Source organism: Megalopta genalis, chromosome 5, assembly GCF_051020955.1.
Source record: "Megalopta genalis isolate 19385.01 chromosome 5, iyMegGena1_principal, whole genome shotgun sequence".
NCBI classification, from domain to species: domain Eukaryota; kingdom Metazoa; phylum Arthropoda; class Insecta; order Hymenoptera; family Halictidae; genus Megalopta; species Megalopta genalis.
In genome coordinates, this window is record NC_135017.1 from 15619941 (window position 1) to 15635757 (window position 15817).

General features: G+C 47.3%; 1 protein-coding gene and 1 long non-coding RNA gene across 6 annotated transcripts; one reads left to right on the plus strand and one right to left on the minus strand.

Annotated features, from left to right (window-relative positions):
• Positions 1 to 815: 815 nt before the first annotated feature.
• Positions 816 to 5007, minus strand: LOC117226950 (uncharacterized). The gene is made up of 4 exons (XR_004491951.2): positions 3495 to 5007; positions 2564 to 3398; positions 1511 to 2485; positions 816 to 1442 (listed from the first exon to the last, which is right to left on the minus strand). It is a non-coding gene; the product is annotated as an uncharacterized LOC117226950 (long non-coding RNA).
• LOC117226947 (uncharacterized) lies at positions 3264 to 15346 on the plus strand. 5 transcript variants are annotated; one of them, XM_033481752.2, is made up of 9 exons: positions 3264 to 3354; positions 5102 to 5433; positions 7224 to 7356; positions 12969 to 13550; positions 13646 to 13847; positions 13930 to 13978; positions 14038 to 14116; positions 14188 to 14346; positions 14430 to 15346. In XM_033481752.2, the coding sequence occupies exons 2-9, from the start codon at positions 5374 to 5376 to the stop codon at positions 14591 to 14593; spliced, it is 1428 nt and encodes a 475-aa protein (XP_033337643.2). In that variant the 5' UTR covers positions 3264 to 3354; positions 5102 to 5373; the 3' UTR covers positions 14594 to 15346. The 5 variants fall into 5 exon arrangements, with proteins under 5 accessions (XP_033337643.2, XP_033337644.2, XP_033337645.2 ...); XM_033481753.2 differs by having other exon boundaries at positions 14197 to 14346; XM_033481754.2 differs by having other exon boundaries at positions 14218 to 14346.
• Positions 15347 to 15817: the final 471 nt, after the last annotated feature.

A 15817-nucleotide genomic window follows, 5' to 3' on the forward strand; every position in this document is an offset into this window, starting at 1 on the left:
GGAATCAATTGGTGTGGCGGCAATATTTTTTAGCAATCCGGACTTATTCTCCTCTTTCATTAGTCAAGTTAAAGGCAGAAGTATGACACATACCCTGCGTTGCCTTGTCAGGGAACGTGACCGTGTGTTAGCCGACTCTGTCTCGGTTGACCGCGACAAACCAACTGCTATAAAATGGTAATAAAACCCGGGGACCTTTAGCCGAGGTGTACCTCGAAAGAAAGAGCACCTCAGTGCCCCGGAGGCCCGTTTTGCTTTGACATTCCCTAATCATAACAAGAGCTCCCCTATTTCTCCTTCTCTTTCTCGGAGCTCGTTTGCCGAGTCGTAGCTCTTTTTTTTCTATTTTATAGGCCTTTGAAGTATTTTGTTTCCGCGCACGGATCACCCTTTAGGACCATATTGATTTATCGTATTTATGCGACCTGTGTATGCGATCTGGACCGAATCAGGACGGAAAATTTCGAACGCGTCCGTTTTGAAAATTTTCATTCGAAACTGAATAATCCACGCTGAACGATCGAATGTGCGTACATAAGTATAATACATCTGTTATCACGCAAGCGATAATAATCAAAGAAATAAAGCGTACGATATTTTAGTAGCGAACGAGCCTCGCATGCGACCGCTAATGGCAACGATAATGTTAACAGGCGAAGAAACAATCGACTGGATCGGCCTGCCGTATTGTTAAACACGCTCATTGTGTGCTGGCCTAACAATACACTGTTACAGTGACAACATCCAGGGCCTCGAGTCTGCTTGGTATCCATCAACAATCCGTTATCACCCGTTGAAAAATATCCGGCCGCGTGGCAAATTTCAAACGGCAATTTAATCATTTAATCATCTTATTACCGGACAATCATCCGTTCGAGTCCAGCCTGCGAACAATAATATTTGAAATATGTATAGGTACATTCATTGTTCATAAAAATTGTAACCGTTATCCGTGGGGATAAAGAACCCGAGGCTTCGATACGCCCGATATCAGTATCCTGCCTAAATCACGTAGTCTCGTGTTACATAATCGGCTACACGTATCGCGGACCATTTCTCTGAATCGCTCCTATATCGTGTAGGAAATATTTGTTCACGATCAATGGCTCGAATATCGGGCCCTGTTTATACATATGTCTCGATCTCGGTTCCGATTACGATTCTTATGCTGAACAATTTTCTCGTTAGCCTCACGTTTTTTCTACGTCCTATAGTATTTGTTCGAGCTCTACCATCTTTTCCTAGTTTCGTTATTTCTTTCCGGTCCTACCATCTTTCCTACCAACTTTCTTCACAAATTCTTCGTACATCGTACAATTTTCTCTCAGGCCTCGCAATTATTTTCTTGAACCTGAAACTACCGATGGATCAAAAGCATCTCGCAGACGAATTTTCTTAGCGCTTTATTCCAAAAGGCGAATAACCAGAGCACAGCTATCGTCCTGCAATTGAATACACAGTTATTTCTTACGGAACAATTCATTGGCAATCAATTTTACAGATATCGTACAAGGTTTGACATGGCTAAGTGAAGGACATCCAGCGCCCAGGACAACAACTTGTAAGCGTCGCGGTCGGCCGCAAGTCACGAGTGTTGCGACGCCAGGCAAGGATTCGGGAAAGGAAGCGCCGACTGGGCCGGAGCATAGTGGTGCAAGTTGATGCATCAAGTCGGTTCTTCGTCCAATGAACGAGCTTAATGTCCCGCAGACTCCGCCCAAAGCATGGCGACTGCTTTTCCTTCCCCTCTGCTCCACCATGTGTGGAACACGTCTCTCCCGCTACTGTTCTCTACGCGCCTGACACACATACACTCGACGGATCAATTAGCCGAATACGTTCTCCTCTCGTGAATTCTAAAAAAACAAACTCCGCTTTCATATAGATAGAAACAAAACAGCTCGAAATTCCAGAGCTTGCAGAGCTTCCGCTCACGCTGTTTCATGAATTCGGCAGAAATGTGTCAGAATATGGTTCGGGTTTGGAAGAAGATGAAACTGTTCGGCGTTTGCTGCATGTAGAATGTTAAGCGAATAATCCGCTTGGAGTTGTTAAGTGCTTCATTACGGTCCCGACAGCTGCAGCATGGTCTGTCCCGCTGTATTGATCCCGATGGACACGTGCGCGTCGATTAAAAATCGCGGTTGCGCGTTACAGAGGCAACGCAGGGGACTCGGTCCGACCTGTGTACAGACAAGGTGCAATTCAGGGCACCCGATGGCGAAACGAGGCTCATCCGAATTCGCCGAAGTTGCTCGCCGTTTCGCTTCGACCGGTGACCTTAATTCCCGCTCGGTTATTCCAGCTAATGATTATCGCGCAGAATAATCGTTGCCTAATGATTTCTCAATGGTCACCTGAGCCCGCTTACATAATCCCGACGCTTACGGCAGTCATTTTATGCTGGCACGACGCGCGACGATCGACTGACCCACAAAACAAGCTCTCGCAGTCCCAGATTTTTCTGCTCTGTCCTGGCCATGTCCTGCAAAATTCGGAGTCTGTAGAAATCTACGGAATACTTGACTCTAACATTCTATTGTTCATGTTGAAATCTACAGACCTATGTTCGCATCAATTCCGATCACCTTGAATTCTAGTATCCTAGGTTCTCATCGCCTATTGTAAGGCTTCCCTGATGAACCAAAAGTGTTTCGATCATGATCCCTAAATCCTAGTAAAGGGTTGTAAGTTCCCGATGAGTCAGAAATGTTCTGACTTTTCAGAAGCCAAGACTCTTGGTCCAGGCTTCCAAATCTGCTTGGATCGGATCTGGCAAGAGCAGGTCCACGCCGGTCGCTGGCTCGGGGACATGATCGAGAGGATTCGGTCGGGCAGCTTTCGGTCGAGAGGTAGAAGAGGCGGAGAGCCAGTGGAGAGCGCGAACCAGAAGAGTAGGAGGGCGTCGATAAGTTGGCCGGCTCTCTCGAGCAGCGTAACTCCGCCTCCGCGCGCCTCCACCCGTTTCGAATCCGCTCGCTAGCTGACTCGGAACAGTCTCAATCAGTCTCAATCTTGGCTGGCTTTCCTCTGCCGACGCGTGTACCCGAAGTCTCTGCTCGTTCTTCGCGAAAACCGAATCGATCACCGATCACCGATGTCCTAGAGTCAAAGATAAAGCCGTTACCGTGATATACAGACCCCCGAGTGATTCTGATACCCTCTCTCTCTACGTTCTTTCGTGACTCGAGTTCCAAGCTGCTGAGAGCCTCTGTTGATTCGAGTGGAGGAATCGAAGAGATCGGTGGATCTTGAAGAGCGACGGTTTTCTTATGTTCTGCGAGGAAAGTGCTGTTTTACGATTCATCCTGCTGGGACCGAGGGAAGATCCTCCTAGGAACCAACTTTAAACAGGTATGTTCTTCGGAGCTTTCAGACTTGGAAGGTCTCTTCTTTGTCTGTAGGAACAAAGTCGAGTAATTAGTATTCTCTCACCAAAGTAATAGCAATTGAATGTGCTTTCTATGGAAAGAGAGAGAGAGAGAGAGAGCTACCGTGGGTTTGCGATTCTTGATATCCAACATTGTGGTCCAATAAGGGTAGCTGCTCGATGTTCTTTGCGAAAACTAGTTCGACGATTCCTCGGCCGAGAACAAAACAAGATTTTGTTAGTTCGATGTAATTGTACCGGTTCTGTCGGCAGTACGTCCCACAGTTTGCCACTAAACTTCCCCATACGAATTTTCCATAAAGGAATTCATCATTGAAAGAATAGTTGTCACAGTCGGAAAATAAGATAGTTATTTTATCGAATGTAATATTGTATGTAATATTGTATGTAATCTACGCCTGCTCATGAATGAAGATGGTTTACTATGGTTTACTATGCCTGAACGAAACAAAAATAAAAAAAGAGAGGCACGCAGCGATTTTGTGTATTTATTTAAATATCTAGAAGACTGGGTCGCTGGCGAGTTTGTAAACTTCGTTCGACGATTCTATGAACCCGAGACACGGTGTTTAGTAAACAACGAGATAAATGGCTCTTCCTCCTGCCACGAACAAGATAACGAGTTTTCTTAATTACGTCAAAAGAACGGCCGGGTTGCCGATTTCAGTGGCAGCGATTAATTAATTACAACTGTGCCGTTGCTAATAGATCATTGGAATCGCTAATTATATCGAATTCCAATCTAAACTCAGATTCGTTTCTTGATCTACTTTATTCTAACTACACTCTAGATCAGAGTTCCTCGGTCCGTGGGCCCGTTCAATTTTTGTAAGAAACTTTTTGTAATTAAATAAAATAGTTGTCTATATATATATACATATATACTCTACAGTTGAGTTTGTGCGGTGGCTCTAGATATTACCGAGTCTTTAAAACTTACAAATTATAAACATTTGAACCGTATAAAGCACAGAGGAAGGATCGAAGAATGCTGCTCTAGAATTTAGAGTCTAGATCGAGTTGGCTCTTGAGAGCGGAGAATCGTAGTCAACTTAAATAATTTCTCGTTAATAGGCTAGGCCCCCGATCACCTAACATTAGCAGCGGCTAATGTGCAGCAGGCCCAAAAATAGCTGTGTTTGAAGAGCCGCTTACGCGTGCTCACCCTCGCAATTGTTGAAATTTACGAGAGATATTCTCTGGAGGATTCTCTGTCGGCGGCCGCCGGAAGTCTGAACGGCTCCGCCGGGATCGGGTCCCTTTTTCCTCGTTCTTTCGAACAGCTAAAGCGTTCAGCTGTTGCTCGCTCGTCATCGATCTCTCCCGTTGGCTGCTGCCGATGTCAAACTTCTTGTCCCGGTGAATCTTTTTCTTTCGAGATCGGTTCGTCAACATTCAGAATCGAGTTGCTTCCTAAAAGATCCATCCACGTTTGTCTTCGGTTTTCTAACCAGTTCAGAAAAGCAAACGTGTAAAGTCATTGCGCCACTAGATTTCAAAACTTATCTGCCAACTTAGACCTTGATCAGATTGTACATAGATGAACCAGAGTATCTCTTAATCCAGGCATTTGATACAGTTTTTCTGGCAACTCGGGATCCTACGAGCAAATTCACAAAATCATTAAACGATCTCGATGAACTTATTTGATAGCTTAGTGAAATAAGAATTTTTGCTTAGATTTTAATACTACTCGCTTTTCTGTTATAGATCATCCTGAGTGATAGTCGAACAAAAAGCCAGCTTTCTCGTTCCCCATTGTTCCGTGCGACGACATTCATTCCTGAAGATGTAAGACCAATCGACGCAGGTGCGAGTTACCCGACGGCAGTGCCGAACAGTGAATCGGATCGATTCTAATCAATTAGTTATAGTAATCGCAAAGTGTGAGTGTTCTGTAAGCGACTGGACCATCGAACACGGGCCGAGAAAGCCAAGGGATCGATCAGTGTTGTGTAAATGCGACTTCGAGCGACGGTTTTATGAATCACGAAGACCTGGAGAAGACGGGGATGGCGTCGCACGTTATTCCAGTTGCGGGGGTGAGTTTGATTCCAAACCTGAGACATATTACATATCGATTAGGTTCGCAACAGAGCTTTTCTGAATTTTCCCAGTTTTTCGTCTTCGGCTCTCTCGTTCGTCGGCTGATAAAACGTGACTCGCTTATCGTCGCGCGGAGCGGAGAAGAAAAAGAACCGAGAAAAAGCGTGGGTCGCGACCTCGAAAATTTCGCAATATAAATCCGATTCTGCGTCTTCTCCGTCACGGCCGATTCGATGTGTTCTCGTAGCGATTCTCTCTGTCTCCCGAGCGAATCGCCCGGCCGATCGATGCGTGTATCGGTGGTTTGTTCAGCTTATGAATGAATGAACGCGTCAAGAGAGTTTCAGTGTCGAAGGTGTTCGATTGCCCGCTAAAAAAATCGATAGGAACTCGCGTTGCGTTCATACATTACCAGCCGAATCAGCGTCGCGACACAAGTGGCTAGACTACCTCTAGGTTCGCTATAAAAACATTCTAATCGCTGTAAATTGATTAAGCTCGCGCCAGCCGTGGAATGGATTCGCTGTACATAATCGCTATGGTCGCTGTAAAATCGTTTTGGCCATTCTACATCAACCAAGCCGACTTTAACCGTAGAACTAATTCGCTATAAAATGACCCTTCTCGCCGAAGAATGAAAGTCCAGAACGAGTTTGCTATGAAATGGCTTTAGTTGATAAGACACGCGTCGTCGATCCACTCTGGCTCTTGCACGTCGGTGTGCAACGTCGAATACACTCCGAAAGACTCGGTCGACGTCTTCTTCTTCTTCTTCTTCTTCTTCTTCTTCTGCTTCTTGTTATTCTCGAGGAGAGTTCAAAGCTAGCGTTGAGATAGGATTGGGCTTAATTTAATGGCTGTCCTGTTGAATTAACGAGTCGGCCACGTGTTCCCGAAAGCTCCTGCGAGGACGTTTTTCTGTGTCAGCCTGTTGATGCAGTTCTACGGTCGTGCGAACGGTGGTCCAAGCTTGTTGTATTCTTTGCCGTGCACCGCTGCCTCTGGAATTCAGATTAAAGGTGAATTTCGGATCTCTGGCGGATGCCACGCTCTATCTTGGTTCAGTGACACGTGCCTTTATCTCCCCAGACACCTTTTCAGGGTACCCTGTTTTGTAAAAGAATTTTCTGAATAGTTCAATGCAGCATCAACAGCAATATACAGCACACAACCTTTTGATAATCCTCCTTTTTCGAGCTCCTGCAAGACAAATCATTTCATTAGACTCAGAATCACACAATTGCTATGGACAATGAAATTTTTACAAGTCCTGGAGGTGTTAGATGGCTGGTTCCTCAAGGTTTTTGAGATAATTCGAGTCTCAGAGATATTGCTCGATTCTGTCCCTTCGGAAAGGGAACGGAAGGGATTTCTTCGGTTGTCCGGTTGTTTCGGACAAAGTACACAAGCGTAAACTAGACGTCGTAAAGCCGGATCGCGAATTAACGATCTAGAGAGATCGTAAGTTTCGCCTGGCATAATACGATGTCACAACACCGGCCCGGTGTTTGTAAGCTTCCGGCGACGGCACTTCAAACATCGCGAGCTCCGAGCCAGAAGACTCTTTGGCTTGGTCCACCAACCACTTTGGATGGTTCTGCTGGTTCGTTCACCTTTGTTTATCAGCCTTCTTCTTCGGCAAGGTTAACGGATCTCGTCGACGGTCGATCCTACTGGAAACGCCGATTATAACCGGGTTTACAAAACGTTCGACTATAAATTTCGATAAAAAATTTCTTGAAGGAGAACCTTTGCCATGCGAAGCTAACGACGATGATTCTTTCAGGAGCCACAGCAGGGTAATGGGAGCCTGGGGATGGTGGGTCTGGGTAGCATTCAAGATTCTCTGCATTCACTGAAGATCAAACAGGAGCCGTTCCAGGTGTCTCCTTCGTCGCCTCTGCCGTCTCTTCATCAAGGTAAGACGCATGCATCTTCTACTTCCAAAGGAGACTCTGTAAAGCAGAGCAGCACCGTTCAATTCTGGCAGAAGATACGGAACTTAGAAAATTCGTTTGACGTTACGCGATCAGGATCTCACCACGGACCAATGATTCCTTGGTCTTTTCGTGATGGCTGAATACCCGCGTTCTAATAATACAAAACTGCTCTCTCGCGTGACAGGGTGGCGAGGGGAAACGCGGTCGAACAGATGAAAAGAGACTGAAACGCGCGCGAGGGGCGGCGGGGGCGTTCTCCGCTAGAGAAAAACGAAGCAGCAGAAGAGGGAAAGAAAGTGGCGTCCGACACGGGGGAGAAGAGGCAGAGAATGATATACCGCGGGAGGCTGCGTCCTGATCTTTCCACGCGTCGTTTAGTTACATTCTCTGCCGCGATTACGGTCCTCCAGGGGTTGTCACTGCCTCGTCTTCCACGGCGCACGCCGGCCGATGAAAGCACCCGGCTCGAATGTCGCTCGCTGCCAAACGCTGATCAGTTCTTTGTAATTTTAGAATCGACGATACGTCTTTTATCAGCTCCACTGTACGGAGCTGATCGATTTCGCCTACAGTTAATAATTACAAGCCAAACCTCTCTGAACTCCATTCTTTGTAATTTTAAAATCCTATCGTCTGTTAGTCTTCTACGATTCATTGTATTTAGTTTATCGGTTTCGCTTTCCACCGACGATTATAAGAGGCTTGTCGCGCTCGCATACCAATCGTGGTCCACCAAGAGATCGATCAGAGGGAAGGTTATTATAGCGTTATCGGAACTGTACACATCAGCCAGGGAGTAACATTCGCGGAGCATAGAGATAAAGAAAAGGAAGCGGTCGCTCGCCAGCACGGTCTCGTATTACCAGATTTTCTTATTCGCTAATCGCTGAACGGCCGTTGAATCGCAGATACCGACCGGACACAATTAATCCGCGGTGTAACTCTAGAAGATTCGATATCTGCCTTCGCAGTCCTGTCGCAAAAATCTTCGGGAGAGTGCACCGACGCGACGTGTTTCCGAACGGGATAAACTGCATAAAACTACGCATGCCGAGGGCATAGTGGACGCGACAGAAGGACTCCAGCAGGGTCGGTGTGGCCCGGAATTCATCTTAGGAGCAACAAGAAGCCGAGGTTTCACTCGTGTTTTCGAAATCGGCGGTTCGGAGTGCTCCCGGCGAGAATTATGGTCGCTAATCCGGGAAGGCTCGCTGGGATTCAGTCAACCGGGGCTCTGATATATCGGCCAACGACAACGCTATCCTCCTAGCTAGGAGTCTCCTTTTTAAAACGAATCTAAGCGAATCGTATTTATATTATACAAGTGCTTGTCCGGGGACTTTAAAGGCTTCGCCGATGGTTTCCACGGGTCCCGTATTTGCGTCTAGGTTCACAGGCAGCCGCGATTTATCGGCCGAGTAAACCGCATCACGATAAGCCTGACACGAAATATAGTCTAATTATAGACCCAGGATTATCAAGCGAAATGCTGTCCTAATCGCGTCTATTCCACGGTGGCCTAATCTAGGGGCTGAGCTGGCTCTTTGGCGCCTGTGACTTCCTCGCTGATCCTCCTCGGTTCTGATATTAATTGTCATTCCAAAGCGAATACAACCTCCTCGTGGACCTTGGGGAAGGAGCCGACGATATTCTCGAAGAGACAGCGATCGTAGATCCTGCAAAGACACTTTTGTTAGCGACCATAAGAAGGGGATGACGGAGTGGTTCGCGAGTCATTCTATCCGAGATAATCGTGAATCGTGACCCTGCTTATTTATGCTGAAATCAGGCCGTGGATGTAATCGTCGCGTTAAAATAGATTTCTAGTAAACAAGGGCACCGCTTGAGACTAATCTCTAGCTGGCGAGATAAAGCAATCGTGGACCGAAATCATTGAGAACATGTCCGTGGGCCCCTAAAGTTCGCAACCGTACATATTCGAAAGACCGGAGAGAGATCTCTCTACCTATCTTCCGAGACATGCAACAACCTTAAAAAATTCTAAAAATTGACTTCAGCGTGCATCGCGGTAGAGTGAAAATATTTTTGGAAGGCAGATTTTCTTGACCCCGGTCTCACGAGGTCCCCCCGACTAATTACGTTGCAGCGGCCCGATAAACGTGACGATAAGGGACCGAGAGGCGGGAACTGAGGAGATTTGCGATAAAATGCGTGGCGACGAACCAAGCGTCGACAAAACGGTCGGGCCCCCGTTCCGATTATCGCTGTTTCTCGTTAGGTAATGCTCGCGATTTCTGTTTTTGGATCGTTCTCTCCGTTTGCAAAACATCGCCAGCTATAGTAAACACGATAACGCATTCGCCACGATAAGGAGCAAACACGATGCTTCGACAAATCTGTTACATCGTCTTCACTCAACGATAGAACCGGCAAAATCTATTCTTTACAATTACTCAAGTTGTAAATACATATACCTATGGAGAAAACAGACCAGAGATATCGAGCAGCGAAGCTTGTCTAAGCACCCTGTAAATCTTTGCTGCATCGAATAGTTGCAAAATAAGATATTCGAGAATGCTGTCCCAGTGGAAAAGCGCAATTGCATCCGCACTTCCGGTGTCGGCGACGAACGAGGAGAAGAAGACGACGTGATGGCGACGTTGACGAGAGAGGTCGAGATACCAGCCGACGATTGGCTCACAAGGAAGATACCAATGAGCTATCGTCGCTCGGATGACCCTCTGTGCCCCTTGCTTCGAGTTTCTCTTTTATCCTCGTACCTTCCTCTCGCCTCCTCCTTGTCATCTTATTCCTCGCGTGTTCTAGGGACGCGATTCGCTTCTTTTTCTTCTTCACGTCCTGATACGCAGTATCTTCGCTGCTCCAGTCGTTGCAAACGAGCTTGTTTCTTCAAACAGTTTTACCTACGGTTCAAAAACGAGACGATTAGTATCTTCCTTCGTAATTACACGCACAGAATTTGATCCTTTGACCTGCAGACTCCAGCTTTGTTGCAACGTTAACGACGCTCCACACGTTACATGGAAATAGTATACTCTTCTATGGGGAGGCACGCGTTCTTTCTCTCCTGGCCAGGGTGAGTTCTTTCTCCCTAACAGGAGTCGCTGATTAACCCACGGATCATTAAGTCCACACGTGTCTTCTGCTGCCCTTCTGACCTGTTCTGCATAACATTGAATTAGTGGCTACCTTTAATGCAAGTTATATTTTGTAGGAAACTTCCATTGTAGTTATAATCGTTCTGGCAATGGGACGTATCGTAAAACCAGGTTAAATCGTCAAACTTTATGGATAAATTTAGGACTCTGAAACAAACAAATTTTTCCTCATCAGGGGAACATCGTGTCCTACACCGTGCAGCAGACATGCAGCAATTATTTCATCGTATACATATATTTTGGCGATGAGTGTACAGTGTTGCAGTTCTCCATTGCTATAACATCAACGACGCACCTTATACGAGAGATGCCGAACAATTTATAAACACGTACCAGGTGGTTCGCGTTTAGTAGATCAACCATAGAATAAAGTGTGCAAGGATGAAGTGTGCGGCATCGACGGAGCAAAGCCGACCTCTTCCATTCGAAGGCCGTTGTCTCCACGGTTATTGTCGTTGTCGCTATGAAACCGTAGCATTCGCATTCCTGAAATGCTGCGAGGAGAATCGGCATCCGTCGCCGATCAGCGAAATCCTATACGTCAATGACATCACGCTGCAAATCTACTCCTACGTCCTGGCGTAAACACGCTCTTTCCCCTGTTGATCTATCATCGACAACGTCTTCAGCCCTAGAAGTGGTTGTGCATCAGTGACAACCTCGTGACCTCGTCGAACCCAATGTTCGGTATTGCGAAGTCAGACGATCCGCGAGTTTTGCGAGAGTTTGCAATCGGCGAAGGCCAATTTTCGCAAGCCTAATTATGTCACTCGCGTCAGCCGATTGCCACATCTTTTATATCATTGCGAAACTCTGAGTTACACCTTTGAATTTCCATCGACTCGGCAATCCCGCTGCATATACATACATTTATTTTATAGGCTGTAAGTCCTACAATTTGTCCCGTAAGCTCTGCAATGTATCTCATAGACCCTAAAATTCGCATTTAGTGTCCGAGCTTCTTCGGTGGGCCGTGCCTACTTTATCTTCGTGGTTAAATTTATTTCCGGATAATGAAAAGTGGACGGACGTTCCGCATCCCCACATCCTCGAACAATAGGTGTTTTTCACCTTCGGTAATCCATCGAATCGAAACAAAGGATCCAGTGACGAGAGCAGATGCGACCTCGTTAGGTGTCGCGTAGCAAGGATCTCCAGTTGCAGTCAGGTGTGTTCGCAAGGCACGACATTTGACGTTATCGTGATCTCGCGTTGCTTGTTTTAGCACCGTGGATCCACGTACCGAGGACGTGCGTGTACGACACGTTGGTCTATCGTGACTCTGTTCGTGGGTCGATACGGAGCCTCGCATGATCTGCAAATGTACCCATCGTTAGCGATAGTTTCAAACCATTCTCTGGCATTAGTTTAAGAGACCCTGCGGTTCAAACTCTATTTACAACTCTCTATTATCTTGTAATAAATAGAACTGTCTCTGACCAGTAGCAATGTAATATCGTGTTCTCGTTTAGGAAACAGTTCCTCCAGAAAACCATACAGCCCGGAGGTTTGCGGTAGCACGATACATTATGCCTGTTCTGAAATTCGCGTTCGATATACAGTGCCTGGAGGAAACTGAATCGAGTCCCCGGTGTAATGGTCTGTAAGTATTCGAGGAAAGCGGAAATGATTTTTCTAAAAATGGCCGTACAGCCTACGCGAATAGAAAAGCTCTCCCCGAATTTCTGATACACACCACGGGTCTCTCTGTCCGCTTCCCTTTTGTTTCGCCCTCGCTCCGTTTCGCAGAGCTCTCTACCCTCTGTTCGGTGCTTGCACGAGTTATCGGTGTCCGGTTACGTTCAGTTCCAGTTACACGTGCCGTGGGGCACACTCAGAGTCATGCACGCACGCATGATACTCCTTTCCGAGTACGTGCTTCCTTGTTTCACGACGACTGCAACTGTGTTCGCCAAGAGCCGCTAACTAGAACCTGCCGTCGAAGGCCCGCGCGCGCGGCGAATCTGAAAATCAATCAAATTATCAATCCCAATGCATTTAGGAACATTTACTGGAGGACGGATCCATTTACCTCTATTGTTCCAGCACAATTGATCCGAAGCTCACGGTAGCAGCAAGTTCAATGACTGGACCAAAATGCTTAAACTCTGATAGGGTGCTTGGCGCTTATGTAGGAGCCCTTGAAGGAACTTGTAGCTGCAGAATGATATCATCTTGAACCGTAGCTTTTCCAAGCCGACAGACACGGCCACCTTATCGCGTCTCGGGTGTCCGAAGGGGGGTCTAGGGGGCCGGATTCCTTTCAAAGATCCGATTGTTTCACGGTGCGCAGGGGTTTCTCGGAACCTGGTGTGCGGTGGTGTCGATCGGCAGCCATTGTCCAGCCATTGTTCTTAGAGCTTGCCGTGAATTCGAATCACCTTGTTGTACACAGAAAGACCCTCCAGCGTTTACGGCCTGGTGATCAGGAGGCTTTCGAACGGTTTTCAGTGAGCAGTTTCGTGTCGGAGATGCAGAATGGGTGCATGGTTCCGTCAGCGAAGGACCTGGACAACTCGGTAAGCCTGGCCAGAAGTCTGACGTCTCATCACCCCTCTCTGAGCCACCATCACTCCCATCACAGCCTGCACAGTCCCTCGGGTGTGTCGATACACTCCTCCGGCTCTGCTCATCATCACCTGGACGAGAAAGGTTCCTCCCCTACCGGGGCCTTGCACAGCACCACTAACAGCAACCCCTCGACCCCGTCGGCCCCGTCTACGCCGACCACGGTGGCCAATGGATCTGCCACGGGGTTAGAGACCGGGGCCGGAAACGGTAGCAGCAATTCTGCTAATAAGAAACCGCCGTACAGCTACGTGGCTCTGATCACGATGGCGATACAACATAGCGTCGAAAAAAGGGCGACCCTCAGCGAGATTTACGCGTACATCACAGGAAGATTCCCCTACTACCAAATGGACAAGAAGGGGTGGCAGAACTCTATTAGGCACAACCTGTCCCTCAACGAATGCTTCCTCAAGGTACCGCGCGACGGGGCCAGCGGGAGCAAGGGCAACTTCTGGGTCCTAGGTCAGCCCTGAGCCCTAAAAGACCATACATATCTATATGTATATAGTGGACGATATAAACGGTATAACATAATGTTCCCAAATATATGCACACAGACCCTAAGTTCGCTGACATGTTCGAGCACGGTAACTACAGGCGGCGCAGACGCATGAAGAGACCTTACAAGGATACTTCTTATCGCAAACCCTTGTACGGGGATCCCTACTCCGCCACGCATGTTCATTTAGGGCCTAGGGGCTTCTTCGGCCACTCGTCGCCATCGTATGCGCCATCCACCTACACTAGATACGACACTGGGTATGGTGTTTCGATCGATTCTTTGGTATACTTACACTGCCTACGGTGTCCGACTTAACCTAAACTCGATGGACCGTTTTAGCGCCTGGAGTCTGCAGCAGTCCCAGCTCTCCTACAGCCACTGTCAGTCGGTAAGTTCCTGAAAGATGGCATTCTTGTGAGGGATCATAAAGTCGAAGGTCTATTGCAGCTGCAGCCTCAGTTGCAGCCGATTCAGTCGATGCAGATACCAACCATAAACGGCTACGGTCAATTGGGCACCTCTCTAAGTGAGTCTCTCCTCTAACCAGACCCAATCCTGTCCCTTTTCCTCGTTGAAATGCTGGACGACGAAGCAAAGCGTTTCAAGGCAATTACCTGGATGTTCCAGGTGCAACAGCGAGTTCACCGGGTTCAATGGGCAACGGCTCTTTCGGCAGCAGCTTCACCACCTGTGCCAGGAGACACGAAGCTGCCATGTCCACGGAGACCATGTCTGCCCGGTGTTATTGGCCTGAAAGTAGTTATTTCAAATCAATTAATTTGCACAGACAGACAGAGCGTTGGGTTTTCTAACTGAAAAATTGTTCTCGCCTATCTCAGTGGTGAACGTCAAGGAAGAACCTGGTAGCGTAGCAGTGTCCAGCACAGGTGTGACCGGTGTTGGAGTACCATCCGCTATGATGGGATCCAGCCCAACAACCGGGGTCTCCACGACAGGCTTCGCTCCCATGGAGTTCCAATCGCGGTCAAAGTGCTTCATGTGAACAGATTACAGCTCAGAGTCCTGTCAAGGTCGCGAGGACTCGATCCATGGCTAACAGTAAGCGGTGGACTCTAAACGGGGAGACAGCCTCTGGAAAAATAGAGAGAAGAAAATTTGTAGATCCGTTTAAAGTTTGCCGACGATCCTTCAACCGATGCTGAAGAGATCAAAATGTGACGCGGTCCCTGCCACTAAGTAGACCTCTCTGTCTTCAGTGTTTCCGACTGCTACACAGTATTCGATATTTAATGGACAATGTTCGTTCGTTCTGCGAGAACTAGCTATACGTTAATTGTTAATGACTATAATCTAAACGCGGTTAAGAGGCAGCAACATTTCTACATATACGCATATCGAGTAGAAGAAGCGAACACCGATTGGTAGACTGCGCAGGTCTTTGTGCGTTCATGGCATTTGTTAATTTATAATCCATTGCAGGCGTTTTAAATCCGATTTCTATTACTCCACAATCCTCTCTCGAAATTTTCCTTTGCACGAAGCTCCGCGCGCTGTCTATTTATCAGCGTGTCTCTTAAAATACTATGCTACAGAAGTCCTCGAGAACTCGATGTACATAATCTATCCAACAGTTTCCTGAGTGTATACGCGATGCGAGTTCTATTTCTAAGATGACTGCCTCTATCCCCGATTCCTTCAGATTGTAAGAGCCTGTGCAATAATCCGGCAGCTAACGATCCTGTAATTACAACAGAATAAGGAAATAAATCGGAATTATTTATCGTCTATTGTAAAACGTGCGTTGGTCATTTTTACCTATTCGGTATTATTATCGACAACTTTCCGAGTCGCTTTCCGAACGATCTGAAAAGGAAATGGACAAACCGGGAACGACCCAGTTCCTGCCTGGCAAAGGGCTCCTGACTCAGAGTATCCGGTGCATAAGAATGAAAAGTAGCCATTGGTCCGTGGACGGTAAGCAAAGCCAGTCGATGTTTGCGCAAACCTGGATGTTTTGCAAACATGGCTCGCAGTAGCGGGCTTTAATATTCCCCGTAAAAGAGAGGCTGGACGTGTTGCCCGTCAACACCGTGCGTGCATCAGAGCGCCGGAATAGCACGTGCACTTTATTTTTCGTTCTGGAAATCGATCGGGGGACACGTCGCTCGCTGCACGGTGCTCGAAATAAATCTTGCGTCGTCGATGGGGCTGAAAACGACGGTAGATAATCGGCAGTCCTTCTCTCTATCGAGTTATCAGATACAGC

Coding starts and splice junctions, on each gene's coding strand:
- LOC117226947 (XM_033481752.2), top strand. CDS start 5,374: ATGAATCACGAAGACCTGGAGAAGACGGGGATGGCGTCGCACGTTATT. Junction 7,357..12,968: donor TCTGCCGTCTCTTCATCAAG/GTAAGACGCATG, acceptor AACGGTTTTCAG/TGAGCAGTTTCGTGTCGGAG. Junction 13,848..13,929: donor TACACTAGATACGACACTGG/GTATGGTGTTTC, acceptor GGACCGTTTTAG/CGCCTGGAGTCTGCAGCAGT.